The sequence below is a fragment of the Sinocyclocheilus rhinocerous genome, unplaced genomic scaffold (assembly GCF_001515625.1).
Source record: "Sinocyclocheilus rhinocerous isolate Xijiao unplaced genomic scaffold, SAMN03320098_v1.1 scaffold2032, whole genome shotgun sequence".
Taxonomy (NCBI): Eukaryota; Metazoa; Chordata; class Actinopteri; order Cypriniformes; family Cyprinidae; genus Sinocyclocheilus; species Sinocyclocheilus rhinocerous.
Window position 1 is genome coordinate 751,514 of NW_015634013.1, and position 16,261 is coordinate 767,774.

General features: G+C 36.2%; 2 protein-coding genes across 2 annotated transcripts in view; both read right to left on the bottom strand.

Moving 5' to 3' along the window:
* Nucleotides 1-1,753, bottom strand: part of LOC107745014 (deleted in malignant brain tumors 1 protein-like) — a 15,484-nt gene extending 13,731 nt beyond the window's left edge. The window contains exons 1-4 of the mRNA XM_016558851.1: nt 1,720-1,753; nt 663-989; nt 174-476; nt 5-91 (exon numbers count right to left, since the gene is read on the bottom strand). Coding sequence (XP_016414337.1) covers nt 5-91; nt 174-476; nt 663-989; nt 1,720-1,753 — 751 coding nt within the window. The remainder of the gene's footprint in view (nt 1-4; nt 92-173; nt 477-662; nt 990-1,719) is intronic.
* Nucleotides 1,754-3,645: 1,892 nt separating this feature from the next.
* Nucleotides 3,646-16,261, bottom strand: part of LOC107745015 (scavenger receptor cysteine-rich type 1 protein M130-like) — a 27,908-nt gene continuing 15,292 nt past the window's right edge. The window contains exons 8-16 of the mRNA XM_016558852.1: nt 14,807-15,147; nt 14,452-14,749; nt 14,060-14,362; nt 13,882-13,953; nt 13,423-13,737; nt 13,140-13,337; nt 10,232-10,315; nt 10,093-10,124; nt 3,646-3,789 (exon numbers count right to left, since the gene is read on the bottom strand). Of these exons, the coding sequence (XP_016414338.1) occupies nt 3,646-3,789; nt 10,093-10,124; nt 10,232-10,315; nt 13,140-13,337; nt 13,423-13,737; nt 13,882-13,953; nt 14,060-14,362; nt 14,452-14,749; nt 14,807-15,147 (1,787 nt within the window). The remainder of the gene's footprint in view (nt 3,790-10,092; nt 10,125-10,231; nt 10,316-13,139; nt 13,338-13,422; nt 13,738-13,881; nt 13,954-14,059; nt 14,363-14,451; nt 14,750-14,806; nt 15,148-16,261) is intronic.

Here is a 16,261-nt window from a genome sequence, read left to right on the forward strand (position 1 = left end):
TCACACACTGTTCCCCACTGACCTCTATGATGAACCTCCACTGTCCCACTGCAGGGACTGTTTCCATTAACCAACCGCACATTTATTATTTCTGTGCACAGTAAGGAAAAAAAAGTTGGAAGAGAACTATCAAAATTAAATAAATATTTCCAGTTGAAACGGTCAACACATACCTGTACACACCAGTCCAACATCATTGTCATGAGAACAATTGTTTTCATGTGATTGTGATGTTGGACAGAGGTGAATCTGAGACTCATTTCCTCTGCACTGAATCTCTTGTGTCCACATCTGAGCGTCTCCTTTGCCAAAAGCAGCTGCTCCCAGCACCTGTACAGGAGCCCCACAGTCCAGCTCTCTACACACAACCTCTGCATCCTGCTGGTCAAAGGCTGCGTCACACACTGACATCCACGTCTGATCATGAAGTATCTCTAACCTCCCAGAGCAGCGAGAACCACCAACCAACCTGACTTCTAAATAAAACAATACAAATGTGCAAAGTAAACAACAACAAACAAACAAATCTTCATTTACAGATACTCAAGATAGTGATAACTGATAAATGTAAAAACATTTAAAAAATAAAATAGAAAATTATAAACCAGTATGTAAGCGCAAAAGTTTTACACAGATATTACTTAGAGTATACAGTACTTTACCTGAGCAGATGACTCCAGCATCTTTATTGTGATCACAGTTGTGTCTATCCCATCCTCCTGACCCACAGTTCTTTAGTGTGGATTCTGATCCCCAACACATGACAAAATTGATCCAGATTTGTCCTGAACCTGGTCCAAATTGAGCACCACGCAGAGCATCTACAGGTTCTCCACAGTCCAGCTCTCTACACACCACTGCAGCATCAGGCAAATCCCAGTCATCATCACACACTGTTCCCCACTGACCTCTATGAAGAACCTCCACTCTACCAGCACAGCGACTGTGACCACCAACCAACCTCACATTCACACTGTCTGTATATTGAGCTGAAGCAATGACAAAAAGATGATGGGATTAGAATAAGGGTGGGAGAGAAAGAGAAAAATTTATGCATATGGTTACATATGGTTACTAGTGGGGCAACTAGACAAATGGAACACCTAAGCTTTTAAATTTAATATTTCTTCCTTTTTTCCCTCTCTGTATCATGCAGTGTATCTATAAGCTTTAAGCTCTTTATCTATAAGCGTTTATCTCAATTAAGCACAAATCAAGATAGGAAAATAAATAAATAATAAAATAAAATTATATTTTTAATTAAAATTAAATTCTTTGGTATTCTATAAATAACATATAAACATGATTAAGCATTATTATTATTATTATTATTATTATTATTATTATCTGAGACACCCCATTAATTGCTTAAAATTACAAGCTTGACTCTGAGATAACATCTGAAAATAACTTCATCTGTTTAATTCCTTGTGTACTTACCAGCTGTGATGAGTATTACAACTGCAGACAGTAAAATGAGTATCAGGCATCTTCTCATCGTCCTCAGCATGATTAACTCAACATCCAGTTCAAGCTTCTCCGCACTGATGATACAGAAGCACAGGCATCCTCTCAGCCTCCTTAATGAGAGAGAAAGAGTCCCAACACCCTCCAATCACACTCGCTATTACCTTATTAGACACAACAGAGGAAATCATCAAACAACTTCAGTGACAAATCAGAGGACGCGTTTCTGATTTTCTCCATATACACCAAAACTGTCAACGCTGATGAACTCCACCTCCCCATACATCAAGGCGCCTGACTGAGGGGAAGTACACACACAGATATATATATATATATATGTGTATGTATGTATGTATGTATGTATATATATATATATATATATATATATATAAGACTTACAGGAGAAAGGAAACTCTCCAGTTTATTTACAGCATCAAAGCCAAACACCTGCAGAGATGCGATAAAATCACTGATAACTAATGTCATATGTCCTAAAAATGTCTATTAGTGTAAACGTCAATTAGTGCCTGTTAGCATGACATTAATACATAATAAACTCAACTCTGTAAAATTTATAATATTGTAAAATGGTTTAATGGTAAAAAGTTTAAATGTTTAGCTTAAAATTTTAAGTAAAAATAATCCTGTGACTAACGAGAAATTTCACCATATATAGGCTACTGTATCAATAGAACACCAGTGCTGAAAATGACTCCTCTTCAATCATATATAAAGACACTTCAGTGAGGATGTGCGCGCGGGGCATAAAATAGTCACACCAGGGGCATAAAATAGTCACACATCATTCAGGAGACTTGAAAGGTTTCAGAGAGAGGAAGCACTCCAGGATATTTACAGCATCAACCCCTGCTGAGATACAGAAACTGATAACTGCTCACTTCAAACTTATCATATGATTTTCTTCTTACAAGAAATAAAGAAAAATTCTTAAAAAATTGTTACACCACGCAAATAACATCATTTAAACAACATGACTGGTAAACAAGTATCTCATTCCATTTTCTCAATTTATAGAATTCAATCATTATGCTCAACCATTTAAAACCTGTTAACCAGATAATTATATATATTTAAAATATAATTTAGAGGAATGCTTATCTTTATAAATAATTACAAAATATAATTTCCAAACTGTTACCCATTCAAGTAGTAGTAGTATATAAATTGTTCATTCAATTTTAAAGATTATTTATATAAAAATGGCAAACATCACACAAATCAATGTCTAATTGTAAATAAAACACTTTCATTCACTATAGCAGCTTGTGCGTTGAATGTGGCAATACACTACTCAACCACAAGATGGAAGCAAAACGCTATTTACGGGTGCGCGCGGTCCTATGCACTCGGTCACCCTTTTCCCCCCACTAGTGACGCCCCTGGATGGAAACAAAAAACTTTTTGCTTATAAGGGTCTTGTCCTTGTGTTACGACAGAAGCGTGCCTGTTGAACGCTTATAAGGGTCTTGTCCTTGTGTTACGACAGAAGCGTGCCTGTTGAACGCTTACTGGAACAGAAATTGTTTGGTTCTTTCTCATAATAAAAATTCTGAATGTTTTTCTGGTCGAATATACATTTTTATAGTGGTAAAATGTTTCGGTAAAAAGCCTAAAATTAAACAAAGCAACAGTGCTTCATTAACAACCAGGTGATAAACCAATGATTTATCAACAATAAATTAAGAGGAGACATTTTACATATCAGCATAAGGAAAATCTATTAAAATTTTTTTTTTTTTTTTAAATTAAATTTAAAGTCATTAAAGAAAAAAAAAAAGACTTAATTTGGTACAAGTTACAGATGAATGATTTATCAAAAATAAATTAAGAGGAGACATTTTACATATCAGCATAAGGAAAATCTATTAAAAAAAAATTTTTTTTTTAAAATTAAATTTAAAGTCATTAAAGAAAAAAAAAAGACTTAATTTGGTACAAGTTACAGATGACATGTTTAGCCTTTTGCATTTGTAAGACAGAATGGGGGGAAAATAATCACTGAAATTCATCCTGGTCAGTGCTCTGAGAAATATAATCCATCTCTTCTGTGTTCGTGCACTTTACTGATCTTTTACTCTTTTAGGGGTCTTTACTGTCCAAAGCAGAACTTCACAGAGGTTCCGCATCAGATTCTTCACTCTCATCCTCCAGACTAGTTCAAGTTTTAACCAGTTCCATCAACATCTGTCTGACCGAGTTATGAGGTTTGAGCTGCAGCGCATGGAAGTAGCTGCTCTCAGCTTTCTTCATCGTGCCATTAAGATGGAGGATCGCCCCGAGATTCATCAGAGCTACTGGATGCTGGGAAATCGAGAAACAGACACAAAAATAGATAATCAGGATAAGGATGGCTAAAGAATTGTAGGTTGGTTGGTTAGTTTTAATTAATTAATGAATTAAAACAAATAAAACTGACATTCTAAAATAGTAGAAGCAACAAGTATGATGGAAGACGTTGATTTAATCTTAAAGAGCATATCATAAAATGAGGAGGTTTTTTATTAATAATTATTAAATAATTAATGCATGTAAAACAATCAATAACTTTATAACATCTAGAATGGCTAAAAAAAGTGTTTATATCAGGTCTTAAATCAGCTGCTTTCCCATAATACCTTTCAGCTGCCTCACTCAGACTTGCCTGTCTGTGGACGAATACACATATAACTATAACCTGTAAGTTATGATGAATACTGTTATTATTATAGAAGAATAATATTAATATGGTTTTAATATTAATATACTATTATTATTATTTCTTATATCAATATTAATATAGAAGAAAATACACATATCAACAGATGTTTTTCAGTGCTCTGTGATGTGTTGATACCATCTATAAAGAAAATAAAACATATATATTATGCTAATGAAGAAATGTCATAATCATAGGTTCCTGTTTAGAAGGGATATAAACCTGGAAAAAAAGTATTGGTGACCTGTCCTTTTTGGGTGGTGTCATTATAGGTCTCAGGTGTGTCATCTACACCTAAAAAATCCTGGTATTCAAACCACAGCAGTCAAAACAAACTTAAATAAGTGTACAGCAATAGCAATGGCAATTGCGTTGTACTTTAAAATCCTGTATCTGCATCTCTAATATTTTTAGGCAGACTGTTCCAAAGTTTAGGCTCTGCTACAGCAAAGGTGCAATCTCCTTTTTTGACTCAGTGTCCTTGGAATTTTGAGTAACTTCTGAGTCGCAGATCTCAAAGTTTGTACAGTCTTATATTCAATTACGAGATCTGAAAGATAGGGCGGTGTGAGTCCATGCAAGGATTTGTATACCAAATAACAGAAGTTTAAAAACAATCTTATAATAAACTGGAATCCAATGCAGGGAGACCAGGGTAGGAGTAATATGGTCACGTTTGTATTACCCATTAAGAGTCTAGCAGCAGAGTTTTGAACTTTTTGCAAATGAGAAATAGATGACTGGCTAATTCCCTTACCCATTGCAATAGTCAAGTCTTGATGATATCAAAGCATGGATCGCAATTTCAAGGTCTTTAAACGTGAAACATGATTTCATCTTTGCTAATCGCTAGATTACGTAAGTGAAAGAAACTTGACTTTACAACAGAATTTATCTGTTTGTCCAGCTTTAGAGAGCTGTCAATATACACACTTAAGCTTCGAACATGTTTTGACGTGAGATGACAAAGAGCCAAAATATAGCTGTGCTGCACCCATGGCTCCACTGGAATGGAAAACTATAATCTCGGTCTTATTTTCATTTAGATGTAAAAAATTTGAAGTCAACCATGTTTTAAGATCTAAAAGACAGGCCATAAGAGTTTCTGAACTATTTTCATGTGACCGTGGCAAATACATTTGTACATCATCAGCGTAGCAGTGAAAAGCAATATATTTCTTGAAAATATTTCCCTAAAGAATCATATAAATAGAGAATAAAATAGGAGCAAGGATGGAGCCTTGAGGCACACCACACATGATCGGTGCTGATAGATGAACAGGCCACAATATTCAATACCATGCTTCTACCAGTCAGATAGGATTTAACCCTCAATCTGTCCCTGCCCACACAAAATCGAAGGCCTGATACTAGAGCACCAATGCAATATGGAACGAGCATACTCACTCACGTACGAGTGAGTGACACACACACACACACACACTCTCTCTCTCTCTCTCTCTCTCTCTCTCACACACACACACACAGCCACCATTCACATCTGCTTATTGCAGTTTTTTTTTTTTTTTGGTGTGGTTTTTATTTGCATTTAAGTAAAATAAAATTTATTGATTTTATTTTTAGATTGAAAAAAATGTGCCTGCAATCAAGTTTTAGTGACAACTTGAGTGGCATTTCTGCAAATTTATGTGGCATTATTGCAAAAGCGGGCACTTCAAAATACCTCAAACAACAAAAACAAATACTAACCAAATACTGTTTTTAAGGTATTTTATAATGTTTCAATATATATTTACAAAATATATATCAGAAAAGTTGTGAGACGAGCAGTTAACCACTTCCAGAAAAATGAATGGATCTCTAAGGGCCTCTGCTGGATATATATGGTCATTACACTTTTTTTTTTTCAAAAACTGTAATTTCCACAAGTAACACCTAGCACCTAGATCAATATCCAGAAACAACTTAAATCAAACTTAGATCATAATTTAAGTGATTTTTTTCATGAAGATTTATGCAAGCTAATGGAGTAGTTGAGGAATTTTGTGGTAAATAGGTACAAACGTACTTCATATCTCCCAAAATCCAGCTTTAATAGTAAACAATAACATGATATATTATTTGTATGATTAAAAATTTATATATTTTTTTCAATTGCTCTTTCAATTTTGGGGTCATATTGACCCCAAAGACCAAAAGTGTAAACAGGAAACGTGAACCATTTGAGGGTTAAACCACTTCAGGACATTCCCCCGTATGAATTATATAGTTACATGAATCTGGTGTCCAGTAGTGATATCATCATTGTTATCTGGTGTGCTCTTTCACCATTTCAGTAAGCTAAGTGACTATTTTCAATTATTAGATTAATAAATAAGGTGATTTTATATTTGATGTAGATTTAAAAGCACTTTTGTTTGATTTTTAGGACCAGATTAATTCCACCACAATATAACAGTACTGTTAACGATTTAATTATGAATGTACTTTTGCTGTCAAAGTAAATTTACTTAAAAACACACAAAGAATTCAAGATTATGTCCGTATATTCTCATCACGGTCCACCTTCACTGTGCCCAAAATGAAGGATACTGCCACAGACCTGAGTCAATGTGGTAAACATTTCACTTTATCCAGCCAGTTAGAGTATGAGCCGATTCAACACCAGAACTTCCCCAGTTCTGCTATTGATTGGCTGTGTCTGAAAGCTTAGGTAGCTGATTTTTGTTCCCTGGCTGCCCTATCAGGCAATAACTTTGCAGGCGTTTACACATAGTACCTCACAAAATTGATTTCAGACAGACATTTGAGGCAGTATAACAGTTTAATGATGTACAAGACAATAGAGAGAGCTTTGGTGATAACTAAGCGAATATTTAATTACTGCAATACTAATTTCTTGCTTGACATTACAGCAAATGTGGAAAAGTTTAAAAAAACAAAAACAAAAAAACATACATTTACACACAAACTGACCACCAAAGTTTAGAAGATGTGTTTTTTTTTTAGCTCAACCGGCACAAAATTGAACATACAGGATAGTGGGATTACCAATGACAGCAAAGGATATTGAATTTAAGTTCATTTAAAGTGGATGAAAACAAAACTGTGAGAGGCAGACTTACAGTCTTTACAATGGCATTTACTGTATATAAATGCCCTAGATAATGTATTCACAACTCACAACTTTCAAAACTGTTTTATGGAGCTTTTTTCTACTAAAAGTTTTCTGCATAAAGACTTTCATCAGACAAGAAACCGGTATGTTGTTAAACAACAGTACAATCATTTGAGTGCACTTCTGTACTTCTATCCTTCACAGTCGTTTTCATTTCAGGCAAAAGCAGATCAGATAAAAATGTCTCAGCAGGACCAGATGTGTCCACAATCATTGGATGTGTTTTGTTCTGAAGGCAGCATTTTTCAGCTTTCAGACCATAAACTTTAAAAAAGGACATGTCTATTTTCTTCCACTGTAGAAAAATGAAGCCAAACTATCCCAGAAATGGCTGCTGTCATCCTGCGTTGATGACGTCATATGAAGCCTGAGTCTGCGCAGTAGTGATTGTAAAGTGGAGCAGTAGTATAAAAGTCCCGCCTAATCTCCCAAAGACTCAATCACAAGCACACAATCATGTCGCCACACCCTGTTTTTATAGCATCAATAACTAAAACCAAACTTATTATACATCCGTTTGATAAAAACGATGTAAAACGACTCTCTTTGGTAAAAAAAAATATTTGAAGTGTAATTTGATATTTTTGTTTGGCTCATGGGGCGAGGGTTCTGCAATACTGCAGTCAGCCACCAGGGCAATCAAAATGTTTTGGCATCACTTTTGACGATCCACAATGGCACACTTGGTCCACAATGGCACACTTCATGTGCACTTGCAGTCTTGCAGACTTTCAGTGGTTGCCGTGTGTTCGTTAAATCCATAAGACCTTAGGGTGTCCCATTTGTCATTTCAACTTTTAGAAGGGTGCTTGTGAGCGCCCCATTTGTGGCCGCTATGTGCCCTCGATGCGCACTTCTGCCGAGCCCGCACTGAGGCCTGCTCTGCAGCAGACTTTTACCCAACAGTCAAAACGGCATTACGTCACAAATGTGTGGATTCAGAGGAAGACCGTGAGGGTTTAGGGTGCGATTTGGGACAGGGCCGTTATCACAGTAAATGTATTAATACTTGTACAACACCACTCAAAACTTACACAAGCATCCTGTTGGTTATAATGTTTTCATTCTTAAACAACCATAAATGAACAAAGCTTAGAAAAAAAAAAATGCTAACGTAAATAAGCACCCAATTTCTTTATTTGGTTTAATTAGATAAGACAGAACAGGGTATTGGCTCCAACTTAAAGTAAGGGATAGAGCACAGAATTAATGTTTACTAGAAAAAAAAATTTAAGTAGCATGACTTTATTCATTTATCATGCATGTTTGTTTATGATAGTTAAAATGTGAATGTTGAAGAAAAAAAGAAAAGTAGAAGCAAAGAAATGGTACTATGGCAATTTTAAACTTGTGTAAAGCAATTGATTTTTACGAAATGCAAGCTAGTGAACTCATCAGTAAAAACTAATTTAAAACAAAAAGCTATAAGATCATTTAAACCCAGCTCTAGAAGCTGTAAAATTGTGATTTCATGAAAAAACGAAGCAATGGGTGTGGCCTCCAAGTCATGCATCCCCACCCTCATTTTTTGACTCCTCCCCCCACATAATCATAGTCTGTTATTAAAAAACAAAAGTAAATATATAATCTGAAATGTTGTATTTAATATTTAAAATTATTTAAAGGAAAAAAGGAAACAAAGACTTACTCAACAGGTTTCTGTCATCTTCATTGCTGTTCTTCACATCATCTTACTCCTCCTAAACTCTCCCTCTGATACACGTGAAATAAAACCTCACATTGTAATGTGTAACACAGCTTGTGTCATTGATCTCTTTCTCCTCATGACTGTCTGAGACTATTAGATTAAACTTGATAAAATCATCATGATTAATTTATATTGAATACATCATAAAAACAAAATGTGATTTTCTGTGACTCACCCCTTACACCTTGAGAGTCCTGTCCATTAATGATGACTACAACATAATTCTCTGTTATGTCCAATACATGCACATGGGCGTAGAGACAGAACAAATGTTGCATTTTTTTTTTTTTTTGGTACTGAGCATCACATTAAAGGTACTCAGTTAGAAAATGCACTTTAAAAAAACAATAAGTAAAAATTCCTTTAAAGGGATAGTTCACCCAAAAATGAAAATGTTATGTTTATCTGCTTACCCCCAGGGCATACAAGATGTAGGTGACTTTGTTTCTTCATTAGAACACATATGATGATTTTTAACTCCAACCGTTGCAATCTATCAGTCGTATAATGCATGGCAATGGTAACAAAATCTATGAGAGTAAAAAAAACATGCACAGACAAATCCAAATTAAACCCTGCGGCTCGTGACGACATTTGTCGGCTTGTGATGATATCATCACTGCTACAAGGTGCGTCTTCTACAAATTTAACATGAGACAGGTACCACCATACAGTATATGTTCTTAATATATTCATATATATAATTTTTAATGTATAGATTATAGAATAACATACATAATTACAATTATGTACTTATTATTATAGTACAGAACTGCACCTGTCTCATGATCTGGATTCAGTCCACCAGTAATGACATCATAGTATTCTAGTGGTGTTTCATTCACCCTCTCTTCAACATCAAAACAAAATAGTTTTAGAAATAAAATGTTATTGCTGTTGCCATGAGGCCATTACCATTTTAATCATGTAGTGAATGATATGACCAGTTTATAAGACAAGAATATACTGTAATCGAAAGGTTTCAGAGACAAACACGCACGCACGCGCACACACACACACACACACACACACACACACACACACACACACATATAAACATGCCCCTGCAGCTCTGTGGTTTTCTGTCAGGAATTCTGTGGTTTGAAGCAGGAGGTTTAACAGGACTAATAATAGATGAACATCAACTGTCTGACAGACTCTTATTAATGCTATTAAATGAGATTGATGGCTCATGTCTCACCCCTCTGAGTGAAGTGATTGTGTCTGTGCTGAATCTCCTCATAAACGGCCTCAGTCGTCGTCCTGTGTCTCCTCTTAGAGAGAGCTGTGAGTGTAGACAGACAAACCTGCTGTCAGTTCACAACACATGACTGATCACACACTGAATAAGACACAATATGACAGTCTCTGGATCTCTCCTACCTCTCCTCATCACTCTGTTCTGCTGAATCAGTATAAGCAGTGGCACTAAGAGCAGTAAGAGCACAACTCCCAGAACAATCACAAGCACTGGGGGGACGGAGAGAGACGCTGCTGGAGGAGAAACTGGAGAAGGGGGGGACTCAGTACTTTTCCTTTTCAGGTGGTTTTTATGATTTCATCTTCATTGCAGTCATTCTGTCCCCAGGGGGAAGACGGACTGCCACAGATTTGAATCATGTGGTCGACATGTTACTTTATCCAGCCAGTTAGGAGCTGATTTCACTCTTGTTGTAGAAGCAGACAAAACACCAGATCTTCCACAGTTCAGCTCTTGACAGATCAGACTCACTGTGTCTCTGTCCATCTGGTTTCAACACAAATGCTCTGTGATCTATGTCTGATCTGAATGAGCAATCAATAGATCTCAACTTCAGTAACATGATTTATTTGAAAACATTTAGGTTTTCATTTGGTCAAAACAAATATGGCAGATATGTTCAGATGACATTTTTATGGACATATGCCTATAAGTAAGCATTAAAAAAGCCGTAATTAATAGATAAATAATCAATCAATCGATCAATCAATCAATCAACTTGCAATCTTATGTTTCAAGCAGGGATGCTGATAGAGAGGCAAAAGTTTCGTACTGCAGTTTTAATAAAGAGATACATTTTCAGGAACTTTGTCATCATACATTATTCATGTCTAAATAAAATGTTTAATCTTTGAAGAAACTCTAAACCTCAGAAAAGAGAAAATCTTTTTTTTTTTTTGCTAAATGCACTCATAAGATAAATACATTTAAAATACATTTACAAAAAGAGTTGTGTGCAATAATCTTTCATTTCAAAAGTATATAAAAGCATGTTGGTCCTTTTGATTGTAGGGGCTTCTGACCCTCAGAAACTCACAGCATGATTACCCTGAGCTGGAAACCTTTAGTGATATAATAGAGCTTTTAAGATTATCACAGAAACTTGAGAATACAAGAGAACAAATTAAACACCCTGTCTGTTTTATGAATTTATTCTATATTTTTTCCAGTTTGTTTGCTGCATGTTTTGAATTGATGTCCATGTTATCTATTAATGTCTATTAATTGTAAAAGCAGAACACTTTGTCTAAACGTAATTGATTTGGTACATTCAACATTTGGCACATTCAACACTTTTAAGTGTAGAGCACTTAAAATATAACAGGATGTGAGGCAGTGGGTGTAGTCACTGAATTAAACAGTCCCTCCCAGTTTTCCTGGCTCTTCCCTCAAATAATCATAGTCTGCTGTTTGAAAGCAAGAACAAATGTTTGCATTGCATTAGAATTTTTAGATAATAAAACTAGACATATTCAGAGTGACGTAAAGCAAAATAACATACCAAACAAATCTCGCACATCTTCGCTGAAATTCCTCACATCGTCAGATTCTTCCAGACCTCCCTCTGATATAAATGTATCAATCATTAAATGAACAAAAATAATACTGCATTCACAAAATTCAATATATTATATAAAAACTATTATATATGAAGTCTATATAATTCGTAATTTAACACTATAATAAAAAAAAAGAAAAACACTTTACCAGACTATTTAAGTTAAATCTGTGACCCACACCTGCATGATTAATGGAAAACTGCCTTATGATGACAACATCATCATAGCTTTCTGATACGTCATCTGCAACAAAATAAAGAAAAATAAAATGTGACAACCAAAAGACAAATAATTTACAATAATATAATAAAATACACATAATATACATGCATAGTCAAATAATATTAATAATTAAAGAAATAAACCTGTAGCATGATGTCTCAAATCAACAGTGATTATATCATCATAATTCTCGGGTGTGATTTGTTGCTCTTCTAAATGAGTTAAAAGCAAAAGAGGGGGAAAAAAACAAAACATATTTTACAGTTCAAGGCCCCAGTAGGTTAACTAAGTTAATTTAGTGAAATCTTGTGATCAGTTCAACATTCACTGACCTGTTGGGCCTGTAGTGGTGGTGACGTCATTATAGTAGTCAGGTGTGTATAATAAAATAAATAAATAAATAAAATTGCAATGAACATTAAAAATAACAAAGAAAAAATGTTATATAAAAAATATAATTAAATATTGTTTATTATTATCTCTACATTGGAAATTTTGTTTGTATTTTTTATATTCAAGATATATAACATTGAATAATGTTAACTTGCTAAGTAAATTTGTTTCAATTATTTTCACGTTTCTGTATGTAACATTTTTACATTTCATTCCTCTAACCTGAAAGAAACTCATCAGCTTCTTCATACCCAGAGTACTGTTCTTCAGAAATGACACTTCCTGTTATTGGGAAGCAGAATATTAGAAATATGTTTACAATCAAAAACATTTGTATAATATAACACTAACCCTATATCATTTCAAATGACACACACAAGGTCCCACAAATGAATCAGTGTGATTTACTCCACTCACCCCTCTGAAAAAAGTGATGACCCTGATGATCTCAACACATCAGACACTATGACAGTTACTCACCCCTCTGAATGAAAAGACCGTGTCTATTAATGGGTCTGTGCTGAATCTCCTCATAAATGGCCTCAGTCGTCGTCCTGTGTTTCCTCTTAGAGAGAGCTGTGAGTGTAGACAGACAAACCTGCTGTCAGTTCACAACACATGACTGATCACACACTGAATAAGACACAATATGACAGTCTCTGGATCTCTCCTACCTCTCCTCATCACTCTGTTCTGCTGAATCAGTATAAGCAGTGGCACTAAGAGCAGTAAGAGCACAACTCCCAGAACAATCACAAGCACTGGGGGGACGGAGAGAGACGCTGCTGGAGGAGAGACTGATGTTGAGCGCACTGGAGGAGAAGCTGTTGTTGTTGTGGCAGGAGTAGAGGACACTGACACATCTGTAAAATCTGTCAAATACACAAACACATTCAAAATCATGATTGTCTTAAAATGATCTAAAATGAATACTATTTGTTTGTATTTTGCTGTGACCTGCACAGATGAGTCCAGCGTGCTCTTTGTGGGAGCAGTCAGTGTGGTTATTCAGGGAGAGAGGACAGTCCCACAGGTGAATCTCATTCCCTCTGCACTCGACTCTGTTCAGCCACACAACACCTTCACCAGCACCAAAGACTGAATTCCCATCAGCCCTCAGTGCTGCTCCACAACCCAGCTGCCTGCAGACCACCTGAGCATCGCTGATGTCCCACTGATCATCACAGACTGAGCCCCACACAGCGTTATGATACACCTCCAGCCTCCCAGAGCACCGGCCCTCCCCTCCACTCAGTCTGAGAGGAACATGATCTAAATTCACAGACAAGACGACACATTTTTGGCCAACAGAGTTATGTCAGAACAGAGGCAGCTACATGCCTTGAGATCAAATTGCACTATCAACTTACATTGCATATAGCTCTCATGATTTTATGCTCCATCAAATTAAATTACCTGAACACTGTCTCTGGTAGGAAGATGCAGAGCATGTCAAATAGCTACGAGGGGACTCATGACTCTCCTGTTCTGTAATTATAAATGAAGTCAATATATTTTACACTTATATTTTTTATTCTATATGGATTGCTGTAATAATTTTTCAGGCACAGAATTTTGTCTGCATCGGTCTTACCCGAGCAGGTGATTTTGGCCACTTCATCTCCATCACAGTCATTTTGTCCCCACGGTAAAGATGGACACTGCCACAGATTTGAATCATGTGGTCGACATTTCACTTCATCCAGCCAGTTAGTAGCTGATTTCACTCTTGATACTGAATCAGAAAAATCACCAGATCTTCCACAGTTCAGCTCTTGACAGATCAGACTCACTGTGTCTCTGTCCATCTGGTTGTAACACACATTACCCCAGGATCCATTGTAGAAAACCTCCACATTCCCTTCACAGCCCTCAGTTAACCTGATTTCCTTAAAATCTTGAAGGAAATGAAAACAAATATTATTATAAAATCCCAAAATGTAAAAAAAATAAGTTTAATTAAAAATACAACAGTCTACTCTTTACCTGAGCACACAACTCCAACATCCTCCTTGTGCTGACAGTCATGTTTTCCCCAGCCTGGAGAAGAGCAGCTCCACAGGGATGTCTCATTCCCCTCACACTCCACCTCATCCAGCCATATGGGTCCAGAACCAGGACCAAACCAGGCTGGTACCTGCTGGTTACTGAGGGCCACTCCACACTGCAGCTGTCTGCACACCACATGAGCATCTTTAATATCCCAGGAGTCATCACACACTGTCCTCACACTGTCTCTCTCCAGACAACTGCACCAGACCGTCAGGAAGAGCAAGAGGGGAATCTGAGGAGATGTGGCATTTTACTAAGATGTTTCAAGATATTGCAATATGTATTCAACATTTTTGCTCAATAAAATCCCCTCACTAGAGCAGATGACTCCAACATCTCGAGTATGAGAACATTTAGCTCGACTCCATGAAGAGATGGAACATTCTGAGAGTTTTGTTTCATTCCCATCACAATCAAACACATCAGCCCAGATTTTAGCACTTCCTTCTCCAAACCAGTCTGATCCCACAACAGACACAGCAATCCCACAATTCAGCTGTCTACAGAGGACACTGGCAGCTCTCATATCCCAGCATGCATCACACACTGTGCCCCACTCATTGAAGAACTGAAGCTCCACTCTTCCAGAACAAGAGTCTGAGCCATTTACCAGTCTGAGATCAGTGTAACCTGGACAAACAACTTTTGTCATTACAAAGCCCATTATAAAAACAATATCTATCATATAACATATGTTGATTGAGAAAATTATATTTTTTATGTGTGTGATGTAAAGAGGGGTCAAAAAAAATTATAACCATTCAGTTACAACTCAAAACATAAACAACTTATTTGGATACATTTTGCAATATAATATATTTTAAGGTACACTCTCAGAATAAAATACAAAAGCTGTCACTGGGGCAGTACCTTTTATAAAGTTTTTACACTTTTGTACCTTTAAGGTAACAATATGGACCCTTTAGGTACAAAAGTGTGCCTTTTGAAATGGTACCGCCCCAGTGACAGCTTTTGAACTTTATGTGTATAGGTTATCCAAAATTTTAAGTTCTTTCATCATTTACTCAACCTCCAAGTCTTCCAAATTTGTATGAGTTTCTTCTGTTGAACACAAAAGTATATATTTTGAAGAATGTTGGTAACCGAACAGTCGATGGTAGCCATTGACTTCCATAGTACTTTTTTCATTACAATGGATGTCAAGGCCTACCGTCAACTGTTTGGTTACCAACATACAGGTTTGGAACAACTTCAGGGTGAGTAAAGAATCACAGAATTTTCCTTTTTGGGTGAACTATTACTTTAAGATTGATTATAATAAATCTTACATTACAAATAAATGAAGACCCTGAATATTGATTATTTACCAGAACATTTCAAGCCCACATTATTGTCACTGCTGCAGTTGTGTCTGTGTGATGATATTGAACAGAATGAAATCTGAGATTCATTTCCTCTGCACTGAATCTCTTGTGTCCACATCTGAGTGTCTCCTTTGCCAAAAGCAGCTGCTCCCAGCACCTGTACAGGAGCCCCACAGTCCAGCTCTCTACACACAACCTCTGCATCCTGCTGGTCAAAGGCAGCGTCACACACTGACATCCACGTCTGATCATGAAGTATCTCTAACCTCCCAGAGCACAGGTGAAATCCAGCAGCAAGTCTGGAAGGCTTATGACCTGTTTATATTGCATGAAGCACAGTGCACAGTAGAGAAAACACACACATAATACAGACGTAATGCAGATAAAACATGTAACAATACAGCTATATTAGTATACAA